General features: G+C 37.7%; 1 protein-coding gene across 2 annotated transcripts; it reads left to right on the top strand.

Annotated features, from left to right (window-relative positions):
• Positions 1 to 18,068: 18,068 nt before the first annotated feature.
• LOC130986655 (synaptotagmin-2-like) lies at positions 18,069 to 21,810 on the top strand. 2 transcript variants are annotated; one of them, XM_057910119.1, is made up of 12 exons: positions 18,069 to 18,210; positions 19,049 to 19,147; positions 19,228 to 19,278; positions 19,361 to 19,484; positions 19,564 to 19,682; positions 19,762 to 19,863; positions 20,030 to 20,104; positions 20,362 to 20,438; positions 20,538 to 20,784; positions 20,883 to 21,233; positions 21,314 to 21,448; positions 21,521 to 21,810. In XM_057910119.1, the coding sequence occupies exons 1-12, from the start codon at positions 18,145 to 18,147 to the stop codon at positions 21,650 to 21,652; spliced, it is 1,578 nt and encodes a 525-aa protein (XP_057766102.1). In that variant the 5' UTR covers positions 18,069 to 18,144; the 3' UTR covers positions 21,653 to 21,810. The 2 variants fall into 2 exon arrangements, with proteins under 2 accessions (XP_057766102.1, XP_057766101.1); XM_057910118.1 differs by lacking the exon at positions 18,069 to 18,210 and adding an exon at positions 18,217 to 18,574.
• The last annotated feature ends 1,550 nt before the right edge of the window (positions 21,811 to 23,360 follow it).

Raw genomic sequence — 23,360 nt, 5'->3', positions numbered from 1 at the left:
CGGTGATCTCGCCGCCGCTAATTACCGACCGCACATGCCGTCGGTAATTTTTCGGCAACTCTCCGCCGTTCAACGGCAGCATTTAACGGCGGAAATGCCGGCGGCGGCCGATCGCCGTCGGTAATAGCATTTCCGACGAACCGGTTAGCGACGGCGAGTTGCCGTCGGTAGCCTTTATCACCGGCGGCCGTGCCTGATTACCGACGGCGAAATGCCGTCGGTAATCGTACGTTTTTTTGTAGTGTATATTGTATTTTAGCATTTTGCCAACTTATATAGTGTCTCCTTACATTATTATTTTGAGTTAATCATAAAAAAAATTATGGAAAGCAAATAATACTCATAATAAAAAAATATAAATATTACCCATTTTTCATGTAAAAAGACATCTTTATCCTATACAATATATTGTTGAATAAATAAATAAAAATTCACCTCCACCCCAACTTCATCGTCTTCCCCCCTTTCCCCCTCCAATCAATACATCTTCCCCAATCCTGCCCCGCCCCAACTTCATCGTCTTCCCCAACCCCCTCCATCAATGACATCATCATCATCTTTAGCTCCACCACCACCACATGATCTTTTATCCATGTAATTGTCTTTCTTGTATCATCCCTCCATCATTGGCTTCGTCATCTTCTCCAACCCTTGTCGCTACCACTGTGTGGTCCTTCATCCCTACAATCGTCTTCCTAGCATCATCAACATTGTTGATATCATTGTTATTCATGTTTATCTTTACATGCTTACACACTTCCACATTAGATTGTGCGAGTGTGCATTATCTTTACACGCTTACACGCGTGAGTGTGTAAGCGTGTATTAGTTAAAATTGCTTTAATGTATTCTAGTTCGTGCGTTATATATGTGAGTGTGTATTAGTTAAAATTTACTTAATGCATTCTTACATGTTAGTTCGTGTGTCGTGTGAAAATGTAAACGTTATTAACTAAAATTGATCTAACATACACCTACACACTACAAGGTAAAATTATAAAAATGAGTACTTTTTATATATTCTATAGAAACAATATACTCGCATGGCCATTTTGAAGAAGGAAGCACAATATTTGAAAAAACACAAAATTTGGCAATTTTTTACGTTTTAGGACTATTTTGCCCTTAATTAGGGCATACCAAATTCGGGTCGGATTCGGGTTTGCGCGCGGGTTAGGCACATATGGCACTATTAGTGCCATTAGTGACATATACTCAGTGCTGCACGAATGGTACTTATGGCCATATATAAATGTCATTAGTGACATATAACTGTGTGCTGATATTATTTAGATGGGTACAGTTATATGACTATTTTGAACATTTCTCGAAGGGTTTAGATTATCCATTTAGGGTTTACACTATCCATTTAGGGTGTTGCACGAATGGTACTTATGGTCATATTAGTGTCATTAATGTCATATACTCTCTTATGTAGTGTTGCACGAATGATACTTATGGCTATATTAGTATCATTAGTGCCATATACTTAGATTTTTTTTTTTTCGATTAGCACATATGGCACTAATAATGCCATATGTGCTTAACCTGCGTGCAAACCCGAATTCGACCCGAATCTGGTCCACCCTAATTAAGGGCAAGATAATCTTAACACGAAATAAATAAATGGCCAAAATTTGTATTTTTTCAATTAGTGACCAAATATTATGTTTTCTTCTTCAAAATGGCTATTTCAAAAGCACTCTTTATTTTATATGTGTTGGTATTATTTATTTTTGTTATTCTAAAATAGATATTTTCTATTTTGCATATTACTATACTCCGTACAAATGTACAATACAAGTAGTGTGCATAGTAAAACACAAAGTCTAACAAAAAGTGTAACAAGTGATAAGTACTTGAAATTTTTAATACGGGAGCGACATGTGCATGTACAGATATTTAGTTATCAACACAAAGGATATATTATTGGCATTACATAAATCCACTTCGGTACATTGAATGCCGTTGTACACTATCGCCCCTTTATAAAAACAATAGAGGCAGAGGCAGTGGTCGGTCACAAACTCTAAATACTTACATTTAATTTAATATAATACTATTTGCTCTGAGGTATAAAGAATGAATAAGTTATATTTATCATCTCATACGTCGTTTGTTTTGATGTATAAAAAAATTCGGGTAGATTGTATAATTTTTCGGGCAACTCCTTATTCTTGGAAAATAGATAATTTAATTTATATCTAAAAAAGAGTGGTATGATTTTATACCACCTATAAAGAGTAGATAAATATATTATCATTCAAATCAAATAAAATATAAAAAATATGATTCTCATTTTAAATAGTAAATTTATAATTCATTATCTTATCCCTCCATTTAAAGGGATAAAAAACAAAACACACCCTTAATATGTCGTGTGTTGGCCTTCAAGCTCTAAATCAAACAACAAATTTAAAGCATTCCCCATTTTGAGCTCAAGAAAATATATACTAATGAAGTACAAGTCTCTAAATTAAGTGTAAATCTTATTGAAAATCAATTAGGCGAGTGACCGGTTAGGGCTTATTCAGTGCAGGCGGCGGAGATCATCCGTGGCCGCCGCATTGCAGGTGAGCTTCGGCCTCAAAGAAAATGTGGGCAAGGGCAAGCTGCTCGGCGGCGGCGGAGAGATTGTAAACAACAGGAGCATGTCCACTCGATCTTTAATCACCGAATCATCCGAATTTGGGACGTGTTTTGATCTCCATGGACGTGGAATAAGATGCAGTGGATTTCTTTCGGTGCTTTCTCTTAGTGGGTGGAGCGGGGCAGGAGGAGGTGCGGTGGGGGAGGGGCGGTGGTTGGAGGAGAGAGAGCGGCTGAGCTTTGAGAAGGCCCTTTGAGTTTACCATCCCCCCATGCACTACTGAATCTCTCTCCATTAACAAATTCTACCCAAAAACCATAAAAATTTCATATATATGTGATCAATTGCTCACGCAGAGCAGAGAAGAAGGAAGATTCATATATATGCATGCAAGAGTGGGCCGGGTTGAAGCTCTAAGATAGATATGCCCTTTATATAAAGATGAGAAAGCACATATATATATCTATTTATTTTGATTATTTTAATATATATGGTCGCATGGAAATGTAGCGACAACAGTAGGCGGTTTGGTGATGCAAGATTTTCACGATGTTGAATAGCGTGGGGCGGCGCCGCCGATGCGATCAAGGCCACTGGATTTTCGCTGTTTTTAGAAATATCGGTGCTTCAGATGCTCACCGTTGATTTTCTGCTACGGACTTTTTGGGTAAAAATCCTTGCCACACACAAAATGGGTTTTGCCCTCATTTACAAGGAATTTTCGAAAATTGCAATTAATCCTTATAAATAGTTTGGTACTTTATATGGGATCTGACTTAATATGTTTGAATCAGAAGTATTTACTACTATATAATAGTTTACTATAATACTATTTTTTTTTTTATCAATAAAAAATTCATTAAAAAACTGGGGTGGTACTAGGAGTACCAAAAACATCAAACAAGTGGTGCAAACTCGTTGGAGCACCACAAAGTAAAAGAAACATTGAACTCGACAACATGGAATATTTTGTTCCAGCTCCAAAGCCTCCCTTTGACCTCATTAACAAGATTGGACACCTCCCAATTCTTGTTCTCAAACCTACTCTCATTCCTATACTTCCAGATCAGCCAAACAGTCACAATCCAAAGAGCTTTAAGGAAGTTCTTGTTTCTTTTACCTCTTCCTCCTCCAATGAAAGATATGAAATGATCTTCGACTTTTTGTGGTTTAGCCGTTTCCATTCCAATCCATTGATGGATTTTGTCCCACACGCGATCGACTTTCGGACAATGGAGAAAAGAATGTTCAGATGTTTCCTCCCTCCACACACATGCATTGCACCACTGTTCTTCGGCTGGGATGAGGACATTCCTTTTGAGAAGGTTTTCGCAGGTTGGCAGCCTGTTACAAATGCTTCTCCAAGCTGTCACTCTGGCTTTGTGAGGAGCCGGTGCCGTCCACATTTGGGCACTAGCTACAATGTGTCTCCCAAAATGATCACCTTCCGCCTTTGCGCACTCCTCATAGGCCGCTTTAGTCGAGAAGTTCCCCCCCCGCTGCGTTCTTCCAGCTCCAGCCGTCCATAAGTTCTAGGCAAGGAGAAAGCGTCCCAATGACTGACATCAAATTTTCCTCCATCTCCTTCTCCCTCTCCCTCAGCTCCCTTCGCCACTTGAGATCCCACACCCATCCTTCCTCCGTCCATTCCCCAGCCTCCTGCACATTACCATCTTTAAAGAGACTAAGATTAAAAAGTCTAGGGAAGAGGATCTTGAGTTGGTTGTTCCCCACCCACGTCTCACCCCAAAAACTGACCTCTCTACCATTCCCCATAATCCTTTGAATATTGCCACTAAACCACTTTTCTTCCTCCCTCCCTGCTCTCCCAACAATTTTCGACCACCATCCCTTCATCCCGCCCCTTTTCTCCACCCTCCACTCCCCTCCCACCCCTCTTGACAAATCCCCGTACAAGGATTTAATCACCCTGACCCACAGCGCCTCCCTCTCGACCAAGTACCTCCACACCCATTTTAACACCAAGACCTTGTTAAACCATTCAATGTTTCGAAAGCCCAATCCCCCTTGAAGCTTGTCGACACACATGTCTTTCCATTTGAACCAAGCAATAGACCTAGACACGCCACTTCCCCCCCACAAAAATTTTCCAAAAACGGAGTTGAGGTCGTGAATTACCGATTTAGGAATGAAGGAAAAAGACAATTGAAACACTGGGATGGCTTGAAGGACCGACTTCACAAGAACGATACGCCCTGCCAAAGAAAGAGATTTCTTCTTCCAACCTCTGATTTTCCTCAACACTTTTTCCACGACGCAACTCCATTCCACACTGCTATTCATCCGTCCCCCTACCTTGATACCGAGATAATTGAAAGGAAGAGATCCCTCCTTACAGTTGAGATAACCTGCCCACCTCCTTAAACACGCATTCTCGACACCAACTGCCATCAAGTTGCTCTTGTCGAAGTTGATTTTGAGCCCTGAAAGGAATTGGAAGAGAAGAAAGATCCTTTTAATAAAAGTCACATTCCCCTCGTTAGCTGCCAACAGGAAGATTGTGTCATCTGCATATTGAAGATGCGACACAGAAATTTTATCCATCCCTAGAACAGCCGGAGCCACGAGCTGGAGATCCGTAGCTCTCTCCATCAGGGCATTTAACCCTTCGGCGATGACTAAAAAGAGGAAAGGGGACAACGGATCCCCCTGCCTAAGACCTCGTTCCATTTTGAATACACCTGTGGATGATCCGTTCACCAGCACGCTGCCTGACGCAGAATCGAGGCATCCCTTCACCCAATCCCGCCATTTCTGATCGAAGTTCATACGACCGAATAAAGCATCAAGAAAATCCCATTGAACGGAGTCGTAAGCTTTAGCAAAATCGATCTTGAAGAAAATACGCCAATCTTCTTTTTCTTTGCTTCCGCAATTGCTTCGTTGAGAATAACCACTCCATCAAGAATGAACCGACCTTTGATAAAAGCGCACTGTTTGTCCGAGATAATAGACCCCATCACCATTTTCAGCCTCCCTGCAAGGATTTTTGCAATGATTTTGTATAAGCTATTGATCAGTGAGATCGGTCGGAACTCATCCAGCTTCTCTGCCCCTTCCTTCTTCGGGATAAGTACAATGAACGAAGTATTGCTTCCTTTGGGGATCCTCCCGTTCTCGAAAAACTCTTTCAGAACTTGGAGAAGATCATCCTTTACTGTCGACCATGCATTCTTCCAGAAGGAGAACGTGAACCCATCTGGACCAGGACTCTTGTCGCCACCACAGCTCCACACCGCCTCCTTGATCTCCTCCAAATCGAACTCCCTACACAGCCAATTGCGCTCCTCATCAGAGAGTTTTTTCTTGAGGAAGTCATTGGGGAGGTTTGGCAGATTCCGTGTCCTTTTTTTGAAGAAGACTTCGAAGTGTTCCCGGACTTTGGATTTGACCTCCCCTGGATTAGACACCCACTGATTTCCAAAGTATAATCCCAAGATTTCATTCTTTTTCCTTCTCCCAAGAATCGCTCGGTGATAGAATCCCGTGTTAAGATCACCGCTTTTGAGCCACCGAACCTTGGCTTGCTGTTGCAAGACCCTTTGTTTGTCTTTCAGCTGTAGGAAAATATTCGCTTGGATTTCATTTCTTCGAATGATTTCAGACTCCTCAATTCCATGCTCTTCATCTTTCTGGTCAAGAGCTTGCAATTCAATCTTCAAAACCTGTATCCTTTCATCAATATTCCCAAAAGTGGATTTATTCCATTCTTTCAGTTCCGTTTTCAGTTTCTTCAATTTTTCACTGACCACGAAGCATCTCCATCCCGTCATTCCGTTCGCCGTCCACACTTTCCTAACCTGTTGTTCAAACTCCGGATGTGTCCCCCACACATTGAGGAATCTGAAAGGCATTGGTCCCCAATCTTCTACTTTTGACACCAAAACAATAGGGCAATGATCCGAAATGGTGCGCTGCAGACCACGTCCCATCGACCCCTCCCATTGACGCAGCCACGCGTCGTTAACCAGAAACCTATCCAGTTTACTTTTACACATCCCATTCGGCTTATACCACGTAAATTTTCGCCCTTGGGATCTGATTTCTGTAAGGCCGCTATCACCGATAAAACTGTCGAAGGTTCTTGCATCTGCTGCCCCATAAGAATCCCCACTTCCAACTCTTTCTTCCCGCTTCCGCACTGCGTTAAAATCCCCCATCACACAGACACCGCGATCGGCATTTTGTTCCACTATATTTTTTATAACATCCCAAAGTCTAGATTTCTCTTCCGAACCAACTGGTGCATAGACATTAATGATGCAGCACACAACATCATCTTGAACCCATTTTCCATTCACCACCACAGCCCCGCTGACGTCCCATTTGCTAGAAGCTTGGAAAACGTTTTTATTCCAAGCACTAACCAAACCACCAGACCGCCCTTCAGAATTCCGAACCACAAGATCAAAATTATCAATACCCCACCAAGAGTTACACACCGAGGAATCAAACTCAGTCATTTTTGTTTCTTGAAGGCAACCAAAGTCAATCTTTTGCATTTTGACAATCTCACTAACATCTTTCTGTTTCCCAATACTCCCAAGGCCCCGAATGTTATATAAAAGAAAATTCATGGACACTTACTTGGTTTACTCCCAGCTTCTGTCCTCACGCTGCCTTCCTCTTGGCCCTCAATTTGCGCTGCCATCTCCTGATCTGTAAGTTGGCTTGAAAGCCCCAAAGTTTTCCCTAATTTCCAAATTTCCAAACTTTCGGTTTCCATATCCGCAATGAAGTTTCTCCATCCGTTATTTTCTCCCTGTATTTGGCACACCTTCTTCGATTTCTTGCTCTGTTTCTTTTTGTTATTTTCGAGAGCTTTACCAGCTGTTTCTTTCTCGGTGATATCCTGAAGAAAAAGACTTCTCTCCTCATCTTCTGACTGTCGTGGTTGGCCCTCGCGTTCTTTGTCTTTCTCCGATCCAGACTCGGCTGAAAGCCTCGTTTCTTTTGCAAAAACTTGACAGGATGAACTCTCTCCCACCTGACCACCCGCAAATCCATCTTCCCTTCCCACTGTGACTTCTTCCACAAAAAGAGACGCTGATTTTCCACTTGTTTGGGGGCTCGGGGAGACGAAACCGCAAGAGTCAAAAAAGGGTTGGGCCGAAAATGCTTCCTTATCTCCTGGGCCACTCTGTAGATGATGTGGGCCTTCATCTTCTTTACTGGACTGCTCTTCGGTTGGGCCCTCGGTTCTACCCCCCTCACACGATGTTGGAATCGAAGAGACTGTTTCTTGGGACAAAGAAACGCTGCTGCTTTTGAAAAGATGCTTTTCGTCATCCTCGATAATAGCATCTGCCGGCCCCATTGAGACATCCTCCGAAGACCAATCGGAGTCCGATTCCGTGCTCTCCTCCTCCGCCTGACATCTGACGCAGAGATTGGGTGCATCTCGGACCTCCTCGACACGCATTTTGAAACACGTCCCCTCGATCACGCAATCCAAAATTCTATCGCATGAATGGAGGCCCGTGGCAACCTGAATGAAGGCTTCATCGAACTTTTCCTTTGTCGCGGTGCCTTCATGAATTTTACGAACCACACCAAAGCTAGCACATGCATCGTTGAAGAAACGAGGATTCCATGCATGTAAAGGCACACCCACCCATTTGGTCCAGACCACTCTTTGATGCGCAACATCGCCAATCTTCCATTTCCTACTCCACGAGAACCAGAACCGAAACCATTCGTCCATCTCTTTAAGGATTTCTTCAGTTGGATCTCCGCATGCACTCTGAATGAGAACGAGATTCCCTCCAATTGTCGAAACTTTCAGTTTCCCCGAACATTCTCCCATGATTTCGTCTTTGACCTCTTCCCACAAGAACTCCTTTTTCAGAAGACCGGTAACCGCCCCCTGTATCCAAGCTTTCTCCTCATCCGTTGGCTTGAAATGAAGTACTTCTTCCGCTCGTGTCTCCTTTCCTTCGTTCCCCGTGAGAATATCTTTGAAGGAAATTCCAGCTTTCCTGTCCGCTCTCTCAAAAACACGTGCTTTCTCCTGACTCTTATCAGGCTTCGGATCCTCCCGCCTTTCAGCCCTCAGTTCTCTCTCAAACCTTGGTTTATAGACCCTGATTTTATAGCTGCCGATCCATAGCGTGTTAAGATCCGCAAGCAACTTATCGGGAAAACTCACCCCCCCGAACCTAACAAAACCGAAAGCTTTCCCACGCAAATCCCTCTTTTTTGGACAAACAACTTCGGTAGGTTCCAAGACCGTGGCAAACTTTCTTCTCAGGAAATCCGCGCTGCAGCCGTCTGGCAAATTGTTGACGAAGAAAGTGGTGATCGCCTTATCCCTCCCATTCCACTCTCCCCTCGTCGATTGCCGCCCAAACCTACCACCATCTGTTCCATTAAAGGTTCTTCTCGAACTGAGGCTTGTGTTCCTAGGGTTTGGGTATCTTTGGTGTCTTGTCGGAATTCTCTCGGAAAAAGGTTGGCCAGCCCTTCATTTTCTCACCTCTCTCCATTCCATTTAAACCACCAATGAATTTGACAGCAGATAAAATCACATCGACTCAATCCAATTTCACAGAACCAAACATAACATCCAAGCAGTTGAGAAACGTATCCGAAACCGAACCGAAGAGAGGCGTAGAAGGTTCTCGAGATCTGGGAGAAACCAGAGCACAATCAGTTTTCTGGAAGCACAATCGGCATCGGAAAGAGAAGACAAGAAAAGAGAAGATCCGAGATTGGACAATCGCCGGTCTGCTGCTGTCTCAGATCTGCACGACTGCAGCTACGACTGTGTCAACTTGGCGACGGAGTTCTGCTTAGAGCCAATTGCTGGGTGTTGCAGGAACGGCGTCGGTCTGCTGCTGCGAAGGTCAGCTGGGAGCCGAACGGAGATCTGCTGGGAGCGGATTGCGCCGGTCTGCTGCTGCGAAGGTCTGGTCTGCTACTGTGAAGATCGGCGCCGATCTGCTACGGATGTCTGATGGATCTGCTACGAAGGTCTGCTGCTGTGTAGATCTACTGGGAGCCGATCGGAAGTCTGCTGGGATCGGCTGGGTGTTGCAGGAACGGCGTCGGTCTGCTGCTGCGAAGGTCAGCTGGGAGCCATACTTTGCATCTTCAGTGTTTGGATTGATTATCTTTGTACAGCGAGCAACCTTTGATTGGGAGACGGCGGTGGCTGACTGCAAATCCTCGGCGGTGTCTTCAAATCTAACCTCAAATCGGACTCCGAGACTGTAGTGGCTGCTGGCGTCGGACGGCGAGCGGCTGCTGGCGTCGGGCGTCGGAGGTCGGCACCTCCTCTCCAGCGGCGGCAAGGGGTTGGCGGAGGTGGATCTGGGGTTGGCTCTCTCACAGGTCGGAGGAGGTCACGGCGAGCGTCGGTCGTCGGCTGTTGGAAGAGGCGGCGAGGGTGCCTGCTGCGGGCGCGGCGCGACTGTCGACTACTCGACTGGCGAGAGTGGAGACAGAGAGGGGGTTTCGCGGGAGTCGCGGGGCTGGAGTCGCCGAGTCGGGTCCGTCCGTTGCTGGGCAGCGGTCCGGTCCGGTGCAGGTGGGGTGGCTAGTAAAATATATTAAAATATTTGTAATATACTAATTCAATGTTTGATATATTGTATAATAAAATCATATATAATTAGTAATTTTTATAATTATGATTTGCAAGTATAGTCTCACAAGTCTTTATAATTTTTTTCAACTTTTAATTTATAAAGAACTATATATATTTTATATCAAATAAAATATTTAAATGTTATAAATATATTATATCTTAATTACCCAGGTGAAAGCATTAATTAGTGAGGTTCTTGTTATCTAACACAATTAACTATTGCACATTATTTTGTCATATGCAGTAGCTTGAACTCCCCCGTGTCATTAAAAGTTGCTTGTTTTTCTATTTTGGTCGGTCACGTTAAGAATGGTTCAGTCTATTAAAGACAATAATTAACTCTTGAAAATGTGTAGGTTCTATCTTTCTTTTAAAAATTTAATTTACACATTTTCATTAATTTCCGTGTCAAAAAGAAATGAACAACTTTTAGCGGTATGGATAAAATAATATTTAATTTGATTTTCTTTAAAAAAAATCTTTTATGACAGTGGAAATAATTTACCAGGAACTTAAAAACATATTCTATCAATTTTGATCAAAATATTTTAAAATTCTATTACTATCTTTTATAAAATATAAAATTATTTTTTGAATTTATAGAAAAAAATTTAAAAGAAATAATTTATATAAAAGCTACCTCAAAAAAAATACATAAAAGCTACTCCAATTCATATGCTATAGTTATAAAATAATACAAAATGATTTTTCATTGAATTTAGACGGAGGTTCAAAATTAATGATTTTTTTTTTTCGGAATCTCTAGGTACACTTTTAGTTTTTCTTCTTCGTTCACCCTTTTTATCCATCAATATAAATAATTTGGGGAGTTTGATTCGAGCATGATCGTGAAAATAAATTAAAAACTAAGCAAGGTATATAAGTCATAATTTTTTCTATAAAAAAATCAAAAGAATTCTTATTTCTTCTTCTTCTTTTTTTTCCAAATTATACAAGTAAATAAAGAAATTAAAAGACGCGCCACAGTGAATTCAAATCCAAAACCTCATACTTAAACATTAATTAATCACCTACCGCTAGACCGACACACACGCACACAAGAACACCTTAAATTGTCCACCGTGAGATGTATAGGTAATCATTTCAAACTCTCTCTTAGACTACATGTAGTAGAGAACAAACTATTAAATGGTCGACCGCCAACTAGAATAAATAATTTTTAGGAAAATATTCCTTCAGTCTCACTTATCTTGACATATTTGCTTTGAACATGGAGATTAAAAATAAGGTGTTAAAAGTGTAAAGTGGGTATGAATCATTGATTTGATGTGTATAGACCACGCACTATATTTGAAAAGTGTCATTATAAATGAGACAAACTAAAAAAGAAAGTGTATCAAGATAAGTGAGAAAAATGGAATAAAAATTATATTTCATGGGACCGCCCATGGTCTATATACCCAACTGACCCCAACCTCAATTTGATTACAAAATTTTGTGTCACATGGCAAACTGTTATTGGTTCATCATTTTTTTATGATTATATACTATATTGTGATTGGGTAGTTGAAATGGTCACTGATAAATTGAAAATATAAATGTAATTGGATTGAATAGAACATTAATAATGCATGTGGAAGAAAGAAAAAGTAATTAAATATTAAAAAAAGTTGGATAATTGAACCGATTATTATTAGAGATACTGAGATAGTCTTAGACCATGTGTAGCAGCGCCCAAACTTCATGTGATCGGCCGCTACGTGGAAAAAATAAAATAAAATAACAAATGAAAAATGTAATAGAGGAGATTGTTAGGGCTGGGAAAATATACCGAAAACTTGGTATATCGGTCATACCGTACCGAAAAATACCGTAAAATACCGAACTTAAGGTATACCGAATTTTTCGGTAAAGTATGATACCATACCGAAGATTTACGGTAAGGTATAGGTATGGATTTTCCAGCTACTATCGGCATATACCGATACCGAGGTATTGGTGAAACGAGAAATAATACGGTAAACTAGAAAGCAGTAAATGACACCGGATTTACGTGGTTCGGTCGAGAAGACCTACGTCCACGGGGGTTTTGGGGATTTTCCACTATAATTGAGAGAGTATTTTACAAGTTGTAGGCTAAAAATGACTATCCTCTAATCTATGCATCAAGGCCCTATTTATAAGCATGAATATAAACTTAAGGCCCTTGGGCCCATTAGGCCCTTAAAGCCCATTAGCCCAATGAATCAAGCCTAAGCCCCGTTATTCTAATCTACATCTTGAAATTAAACCATCAGAGTTGGAAAGCGGAGCCGAGCTGAGCCGAGCCGAGAGTCAGGGCAATCCTGTATCAAATATCAGAAATAACCACAATAACAATAATAATAATAATAATCATAACTAGAAATATTCCCGTTATGTTTAGCACAGCGCTGGTGCATATTTCAGTCCTCATCGGGTATATACCTAAAAAATCAATAAATATCATATTAAAGGTATATATCGGAATAAGGTATGATACTTTATTAACGGTATACCGGTATATACCGGTATTAATGTATAATACTTTATTCTGATATACCACAATTGTCGTTATATACCGGTATATCGAAAATCGTTGCATATACCGTATCAAAATCTATAGTTTTAAAATATACAATATATATTTTTATGTTTATATTTTTAAAAATATTGGTAAATTTTATAAAATGATGTATATATAATTTATATTATATGAATATATACAAGTACATGAATTTATAAATATCATCAAATGATACAAAAATAAATAAAATATAGTTCATATAGTTATGATATAATATTCACCTTATAAATATCATCAAATGATAAAAAAAAATATATATATAATATATGAATTTATAACATAGTTATGATGTAATATTCACCTTATGTGAGTTATATAGTACTCCCTCCGTCCACCAAAAATATGCCACAATTTCCTTTTTCGTCCGTCCACAAAAAATATGCCATATCCATTTTTAGTAGTAGGGTCCACACTATTCCACTCACATTTAAAGTGGGACCCTTACTCCACTACCAACTTCACTCACATTTTATTAAAACCCGTGCCGAAAGTAAAGTGGCATGTTTTTGGTGGACGGAGGGAGTAATATTTTATAGTATATATATAACTAAGATTATTGTTCTACAATAAATTATACTCCCTCCGTCCGCCAAGATAATGTCACAATTACTATATCGGGCGTCTACCAAGATTATGTGACTTTTCTTTTATGACAATGGTCCCACCATCCTCTTTAATATTTTATCCTTACTAACACTCTTTATTTACAAATAAATCACTCAAAATTCAATCTCAACCACTCATCTCATAAAGTGGTGGGACCCTTTCTCCACTACATCAAAATCATCACCAATTTTATTAAATCTCGTGCCCAAGCAAATTGCCATAATCTTGGCGGACGGAGGGAGTATCTAACTTATAACATCTATATTTACACGAATATATATAGAAGTCTGAGAATATAAATATCATCGATACAAAAATGAACATAGTATAATATATATGTTATACAATTTAATATAACTGAATTATAGTATTGTTTATATTGATATTATAGGCTTATAGCATAGTTATAATATAATATTCACCTTGTTTAAGTTGTAGTATTGTTAATGGTATTATATTGTAGACTTGTAAAATTGCTGAGACGGGAACAAATTTTGTACTTTATTTATTTTATTGTGTTTGAGTTTTATTGTTGACATTATATTTGTTTAATGTTGTTTATCAGGTAAACAAGTTTAAAACAAAATTATTGATATTATCGTATTGAAATTTATCAATTTCAATATACCGTGTAAGTGCGGTATACCGAAACATGATACGGTATACTGAAACCGCGGTATACCGAAATACAGTACGGTAAAGGTATGAGATTTTTTCATACCATAATTTAAGGTATACCGTAGGTAAATGTATGAAATTTCTCCATCCCGGAGATAAAGGTAATGTATAAGGTATGGACAATTTATTAAGGTATACCGTTGATGGCTCAATTGGTCAGATTGATGTTCAGCCTCTAGAATACAAAGATTTCGCTGAGTATAAAGAAGGCCAACTGACGATCTATCATCTTGCTAAAAATTGATTGAAAGTCGAGACGCAGACACGTACACATATTCACTTACTCCACGTCAGTCCTAAAGTTAGAAGAATAAAAATGGAGTCAACCTTTGAAGCGTATCTGACATTTAATGCGGAAGATTTGACATTTAATGAGGATCCCATTTTTTCCTGGAAAAATGACAAAGTTTGTAGATTTTTGTAGAATATCAACTCTACAAAGTACGAAATTGCAGAAAATTTGACACAGCCATTCCTTGAGTTCAACGGGAAGAAAATCAAGCCAACCATCGAAAGATTTGAAAACACTATCTCTAATAGATTTGCCTCAAGCATTGATGTATAAACACTATGTGGTATCCCAATGGAAAGGCTACCGAAAACGCTGCAAATTTGAAATCTTTTAACCTATCAAGAATTCAACTATTACTCCCAAGAACTCAGTATATATTAAAGAAGGAAGTCAACAAGTGTTTACAAGCTTGATTCTAGAATAATAAGACAAGTTCTTCCAGATCTTGCATACAAACATTCCATTAGTTCTAGACAATCATCTTTGTATATTAAGAATAGATTCGAGGCAATCATTCCAGATCTTGCATACAAACATTCCATCTTAGTTCTAGGCAATCATCTTTGTAAAAAAAAAAAAAAGAATAGATTCGAGCACATTTTCAAACCCAGTGTTCTTATTGTAACAGTGTGCTCTATTAATTGAAATCTCACCATAAAATCCTTTCACCTTGTGTAAAAGTTATGTCTTAGGGGGTGTATTCAATTCAGAATTTAAAAGATTTTGACATAATTTTTATATTCTGTGGATTCTGATAATTCTATGGATTATTTTAATTCTACTTAGAGTTTAGCAGATTCTGTTAGATTTATTTATCTCTATTTTCATAGACTTTATAAATCTATAGATTATTATAATAAAAAAATATTTATGAACAAAACATAAATACAAAAAGGATTGATGCAGAATGGATTAGAAACATGCTTCGACTATATAGGGCATTGTCAATAATTTGTGGATATTAACTTCTTAATAGTAGATTTTTTTGTTTTCCCATTTATCAACTTGATTTTGTGAACACATTAGTCAAGAACATTAGTTGAGTATTCAGATAAAAATATAATGATATACAATATATATTATGGAATCCACTTCGAAAGGGAAAAAAAAAAAAAAAACTCAACTTTTTTTTCCACTTTGACCATTGTTTTTGTAATGTTCTGAAACTGAAGTACATGTATCAAAATTTGGCTTAACCAAACCTTCATCTAATTCCGCCGAAGACGACACCACAGATGCTTACAAAATCTATTCCTATGAACTTTTTTCCCAAATTCTTAAAAAAACCCAAAAGTTTTAAAGGTTAGATGTTAGATGCGATTGTCAAAATCTCAAAACAATTAAAGGGAGAGGGAGAGGGAGAGGGAGTAAAAACAGATACCTGTTTGATCAACCGAGAAGAAAGAACGAAAAACTAAAAAAAACTAAAAAAGGGATGAAAATACTATACCTGAGAATATGCCAAAATCTCTTACGTAGAGGTGAGATTTCTGGAAGGGTTTTTTTATTTATATTAGGCATTAAGAATCCTATAAAGTCCATGACAGAATCCTATAAATTTTCAATATCACCAGATTTGGATGGATATTTAAGAGTAATAATAGAATACCAACAGATTTTTAAGGATTTTTTAAAATCTAAATTGAATACCAATGGACTTTTAAAATACAAAAAAATCATTTAAAATCTGAATTGAATACGCCCCTTTAGTGTTAGAAGAAAATCAACAAATAAGCTATAAGTTCGTAGTTTGAAAGTTGAAGGATTGTATTCGGGTGCAACCGAGGAAATTGCTTTAATGGTCACAATTACGTAATCCATGGATTAGTCGTAACTGACTGATCAGCTGACTTCTGCTTTAAAATAAGGGATCCAAAATTAGTGGATTCTTTTATAAACCAGGATTGTAGACGTAGGAGTGTTCTCCTAACAACGTAAAACAGATTGTATTCTTACTTTATGCATTTTACTTCAGCTTTACTATATTTGTTTATCTGCTTTGCAAACTGACCTCACGCATCACAATCAGCACTTCAGTTTTACTATATTTATTTATCTGTTTTGCAAACTGACCTCACACATCATACATATTTCATCAGACTGATTCAAGTCACTGATCATAAACTGAAAATTGATTAAGCTGAAAAGATAACTTAAAAAGATTACATGAACAGCCATCGAACCCCCCAGCCCCCAAAAGTTCATGACATGTTCAATGCTTCTCTATTCTCTATTTTTTTTTGCTTCTCCATAGAAACTAACCCTATATATATATATATATATATATATATATATATATATATATATAGAGAGAGAGAGAGAGAGAGAGAAGGGTTCAACAGAGAAGCTAAATATTGTGGAGAATAGAGAATTCGCAAAATAAAAACGAACAGATCTATAGTTTTAATGAACAGATCAATGTACCGCATGAACAACAATTTGCCCCGGGTTCGAATCCTGCTGGTGGCGAGTTTTTCTATATTTTTATTAAATACGTATGTTCATTACTTATGTTGATCTGTTCGTAAAATATATAGATTTGTTCGTTCTCTCGAAAAAGTTAATTCTCTGTTGAACTCAACCCTATATATATATGGGGATGGCTATAATAAAAACACATTTTATTGTATAAAATATGAACCATTTTCAGCCCTTAGATCATTAAGATCTACGGTTGATTCATCACCTTGTTAGATGAATTCATGGTCTTGAGTTCGAATCCCATAAGTAGCAAAAAAAAATATTTTTCGCAATTCATACCTTTATACAGTGAATTCATGCGTGTTCTACATAAAATTCATACAATTTTGCTGATTTGTAGTTTTTATTTTAAGAGTTGTTTTTACTGTAGCTCTTCCTTATATATATATATAATAATATATGAATAATTTATTAATTTATGCTTAATATTAAATATGGTATTACCATAATTATAAATACATTATTGATTTAATAGAATCAATCAACTATAAGATTATTATGTGTAAATGTATAATGAATAGAAACTAATTATATCATTGAATTAACTTCAATTAAGGCTTTGACGATGAAGCACAGTCTGTTAGTAAGACGCTTCTCCTCTAACCAATAGGTCGGAGGTTCGCGTCACCTAGAAGGCTAGAATATGAGTGTGTTTTTTCCTTTTTTTGGGTGTAACAAATTTTTTTTTTTAACTTCAATTAAGGCTATACCAACGAAATTCAATCATCTATATAACTAATTTAGAATAAAGTTTTCAGCAATAATTATGTTAGATATGTATAATTAATAAATCACAAAATCTCCTGTGCACCCAGGTGCACGGTGCACCCGGGTGTACAGTGTCATTTCGATAACATGATCGTGTCATTTAATGTTAGTGTCATTTCGCGACAGTGTTATTTATATAACATGATAGTGTCATTTGTAAAACAAAATAGTGTTAGTGTCATTTCAAGATAGTGTTAGTATTAGTGTCATTTAGTGTAAGGGTTAGTGTCATTTTGCACCCGAGTGCACAAGAGGCCACTTCTTAATAAATTCCTCAACATCTAAAATATAGTTTTATCAAAAAAAAAAAAACACCTAAAATATCTAAATTCAAAAATATGAAAACAGAAAACAGAAGTTACTATAAATTCCCACAGGAGACTAACAAAAGTGTTTCAAATTCCTGAATTAGCAACAACTGTCCTATATAGAATCAAGATTCAGACATGCATGACCATTAAATTTCAAACAATATAGTTCCAAATATTGCACATGTCGATGATGCTATTTTATTACATAGTACTAGTTAAAATAGTTACAGAAAACCGTTATGTATGGATCCACCATGGGTCGTTGAATGCAAGGAGAGGGAGCCATTTATGTTACCCTTTATCACATCTGTAAAACTTTCGTTTGCCATTGTGATATCCTTCGTACTTGTTTTATTTTTTTACAAAAAATATAGTAATTAATCCATTTTGATGAAGCCCCTTTACGATATAATTAATGTAATATTGGCCCATTTGGTTCTTGAATTTGAGTCCCTTTTCTTGATCAAGATTCTTAGAGACAATTGTTTTTGAAAATTTATGTGGTTTGTGCGTTGATCGGTGGAATTGTTTGAGAGAATTCTTGATATAAGTAAGATTAGAGATGGGTTTTGTAAGCACAATATTGGGCATGATTGGTTTTGGGATGGGTTTTTCAGCTGGGCTTGTGGCTGGATATTTCTTGTTAATCTACTTTCTGCCAAATGATGTAAAGGTGAAATTTTCTCAGACTTGGTTTCTGTTTTAGGATATGTAGTAATTACTGATCTCATCTCTGTTCTGTTTAATTTGATGTTATCATCACATAAATTTGGTTTCTTGATGAAATGTGAATTGGGATTGTTCCTTTATCTGAAGCTTGTTATACAGTAAATTATGGCATTACAAAGTGTTCTTCATTGATCAATATAGGGTGGAATCATAGTTTGTGTTCAACTCTCAAATTTGGTGGTGCATTGATTGAATTATTTGGAGATTTTACCACATTCTGCATTCTTATAATTTATATTTGAGGAACTGATAAACTGTTTCTGGAGTGTTTACTTTAGCTTATATTGATAACCATCGCATGCCAAATAGATATGAACAATTTCAGCTTTGTTTGATGACTAGTTTAAGTGTGCTGAGCCCGTTTTTGCTTAGAGAAGATTAGAGTTTGTGCTCATTCATTTGATAATACTCTCGGCAGGATCCTGAAGTCCGTCCATTAGTCGAGCAATCTTATGAATTTCTCCAAACTCTTCTTCCAGAAATACCACTTTGGATAAAAAATCCAGATTATGATCGAGTGAGCTCTCCTTTTTTTTCACTTATTGAGTTTGTAAGTTCTGGTCATACATAGTCTATAATATAATGCCTCTCCTGCAGCTGGACTGGTTGAACAAATTCATAGAATGTATGTGGCCTTATTTAGATAAGGTATGGTTGCTTTTTTGCATACTGTAAATGGCTTTCTGATGATAAGTTTGCAATCTGATGATATATACGACGAAGCTCTCAGGCCATATGCAAGACAGTAAAACAGATCGCGGAGCCTATTATAGCTGAGCAGATTCCACAATACAAAATTGATGCAGTGGAATTTGAACAGCTAACTTTGGGTGGCCTGCCTCCAACTTTTCAAGGTTTGGCCATGGATTTTTTCTTGCTATTTTCTGCTTATTGCCATTAAACATGGAAATTAATTTACCATTATCCAACCAGGAATGAAGGTCTACAGCACTGAGGAAAAGGAACTGATGATGGAGCTAGGCTTGAAGTGGGCAGGTACGCCTAACATTCTCGTTGCTGTCAAGGCGTTTGGGCTGAAAGCTACTGCACAGGTATCGTCTCCTTGTATCAGTCCTCTCACATATATCCCTCCGGAAGTGATCTGTCCCGCCTTTTTGGAGTGTGTTTCAGGTCATCGACTTTCAAGTTTTTGCTTCTCCACGTATCACCTTGAAGCCTCTCGTTCCAACTTTTCCTTGTTTTGCAAATATATATGTTTCTCTGATGGAGAAGGTACATACTCAGCATGTATATATACTTCTCTCGCTGATACATTATCTCTCGTGCAGAGAGAGCACGGGTTGAAAGTATTTGTATTTGACTCCATTCTTTTTGGCTCTAGAAAAGTTACTACAATCAAAATCACATTCATGTTGATTAGCTTTTGTTGTTCTAATAGCCTCACGTCGACTTTGGAGTGAAGCTTCTCGGTGCTGATGCAATGTCCATCCCTGGTGCATACAGAATGGTGCAGGTATGTATATTTCAATAGCTTTACTTAACTCATGAAAAAAAAGTCATTTATATTTTTTGAAGTTGATGTTGGATTATGAGAGGCGAGATTCACCCAAACAGCCTGCTGATTCGGATAGATTTTTCGTGACGATGTGTTTTACAACATGGATTTATGCTATTGCTTTAAAGTGTGGTGATAGTTTTTTTTTTTTTTTTTTCTGTTTATATAGATTCGAATCATTTCCATGATAAAATGTTATTATGCTTCTTTTTAAGGAAATCATCAAAGATCAGGTTGCTAACATGTATTTATGGCCTAAGAGGCTTGAAGTTCAAATAATGGATCCTATGAAGTAAGTTGGTAATTGGTGTTTAGCTTAATTTTCTAAATAAAATCATATCTTACTAATACTATAGCCTGATTCATGGATTCATGATATGTGAATTGACAGAGCAATGCAGAGACCAGTTGGCATTCTGAACGTGAACGTGGTCAGAGCAATGAATTTGAAGAAGAAAGATCTCTTAGGCTCCTCTGATCCTTATGTCAAGCTACGACTGCACGATGACAAGCTGCAGTCGAAGCAGACAAGCGTAAAGAAGAACAACTTGAACCCCGAATGGAACGAGGAGTTCAGCCTCGTTGTGAAGGACCCTCAAGTTCAAGATTTAGTGCTCACATTGTACGACTGGGAAAAGGCATGTCTCGCTTCTCATCTGTCGTTATGATACCATCCGCTACTCGGTATTATTTTTTACCTCTCTGTTTCTCATACAGATTGCAAACAATTTGTTAGGTTGGATCACATGAAAAGATGGGGTTGAACGTAGTTCACTTGAAAGACCTCACTCCCGAGGAACCAAAACTTGTAACTCTTGACATTCTTAAGAATCTGAATCCGGACGACGCTCAGAATGAGAAGTCGCGAGGGCAGCTCATAGTCGAGGTCAATTACAAACCTTTTGGTGAAAAGGAGTTGGCGAGCAGCAATATTGCTATAGGTGAAGTCGAGAAGGCTCCTCAGGGCACGCCCGAGGGTGGTGGTGTGCTCGTCGTTATAGTGCACGAAGCTGAAGATTTGGAGGGCAAGAACCACAACAATCCGTCCGTACGTCTACACTTTCGAGGGGAGATGAGAAAAACCAAGGTTAATTTTGTGCTATATATGAGAAGCTTGCAAAATCTTCAACTATTTTTAATGCAGCTTTTCTTGCATATATTTGGTAGAGATTGAAAAAGAACAGAGATCCGAGATGGGAAGAGGAGTTCCAGTTCGTGCTTGACGAGCCACCTATGAACGACAGGATCCACGTTGAAGTAACGAGTTCTTCTAAGAAAATGGGAGGCCTGCGATACCCAAAGGTAACAACGCTTCGTTCCAGATAGTAATTGTGATGAGTGATGAGAATGCAAATATTTGAATTTTCTTATCAGGAAAGTCTAGGCTACGCGGATCTAAACCTAGCAGACGTCGTCAACAACAAGAGGATCAACGAGAGGTACCACCTTATCGACTCAAAGAATGGCCGGATTCAGATTGAGATGCAGTGGCGAACCGCGTCTTAGACGCTCTTGCAAACTGCGTTGCCTTAATAATATGGTAGACGGGTTTAGATGAGGCATACATTGTGTTTTATGCTTTTCCTGCTAATATTTGATCCTTTAAGATGTGAATTAGGTTGCTCAAAATTCATTTCATTGCCATTAATCATCTAAGTTCTATACATATGTGTGTAGTCCAAGGCATAGTTTCTCAATACAAGGAGTTTGAGAAACTTTCCACACTATCTCACTTTATTTTTCTATTCTAAATCATCGTTTTCAACCATATGCTTTATATCATCATTTTCTAAGAAATGCACATTCCCATAAGAACAACAGTAGTAATTCATCCCATCCCGTCATAATATATCCATTCTCATTCATCTTGATACTATAATTTTTTTGTGTATTTCTTTTTTAATTGGTTTCAACATATACAATATCTACACTTCATGAATCAATCTATAAGGGCATAATTTATTCACAACATTAAATAAATTACGAGAACAAAAAAAATTAGAAAACCATAAGAAATTTATACAAAATTCTCTCTAGAAAACTTTTAAATGAAAACTAAGCTTTTAAATTTTAGAAGTCGAACTAAAAGATTCAAGATATTAAAGGTTTATTCCATATGGGAAAAAAAAAATTCAAGATTTCTTTTTGAATAAAAAAAATGATTGACTATATAAGATAATTTCATTGGTTGTAATTATCAGTTGCTTTAATAAAATCAATTAAAAAATTACAATTCATTTATTTCTATATATATATATATATAATATATTCCATTCATTCTATATTTCTTTTAGATACTACTCATGAACTTTAAAGTTATTTCACTCATTTCTCAACATTATTTTCTATTTTCAAATTTATTTCTCTTCATCCATGATAAAATTTTATACTTTTCTTTTTAACGATGTCCACAAAAAGAGTTATATTTTATTTTTGACTATACTCTATCTTTTATGATACCTTATTTATTTTTACTTTGTACATTTTCACTATTCCAAATACAAATTAAAACAACACAATAATAATTATAATATTTTTTTATCACTTTAAATATATTCAACAATTTCCTTTTAAAATCCGAATCACTTTCTCCTAATAAATATTATCGTGGAAAAGAGTATTTCATTTATATTTAACAACGTTTAGAATCAGGTTACAGAGGTGCTTCGGATATTTCTAAATTCTAACCATTTAGCTAGTCGGTGATGGTAATTGGTAGGATATTTCACGAAGGCTAAACTCTTTAGAATGTCAAAGTTTTGCAACATATGATACAATTTCGATCATATGTGTTATACTCCCTCCGTCCCATTATTGAAGACACACTTTCTTTATTAGGGTGTCCCAATAATAAAGACACACTTCCAAATAAGGAAAGAATTAGGCTTTAATATACACTAGTTAATTGCAACTTAATTAAAGTATAAATAAGACAACAAAAAAAAAACCCTAAACCAATTTTCTACACTTGGCCTCTCTCTCTCGGCTCTCTCGCCGCCGGCGCCGCCCTGACCGCAACACCTCCCGACGAAGGCCGACGGTATCCATCCCCATCTCGCCCTCTCTCTCTCTCTCTCTCTCTCTCGCCCGACGAAGACGTCGCCTCAGTGGTGCAGCCGCCGCCTGCTGCTTCTTCTCCGGCCGAACAGCCGTCACCCACCCCCTTGTTCGGCCGTCACCCACCCCCCTCTCTTCTCCTTTCGACTGCACAACA

The sequence above is a fragment of the Salvia miltiorrhiza genome, chromosome 5 (genome assembly GCF_028751815.1).
Source record: "Salvia miltiorrhiza cultivar Shanhuang (shh) chromosome 5, IMPLAD_Smil_shh, whole genome shotgun sequence".
Classification (NCBI taxonomy): domain Eukaryota; kingdom Viridiplantae; phylum Streptophyta; class Magnoliopsida; order Lamiales; family Lamiaceae; genus Salvia; species Salvia miltiorrhiza.
This window is presented reverse-complemented; position numbering and strand designations above follow the sequence as displayed.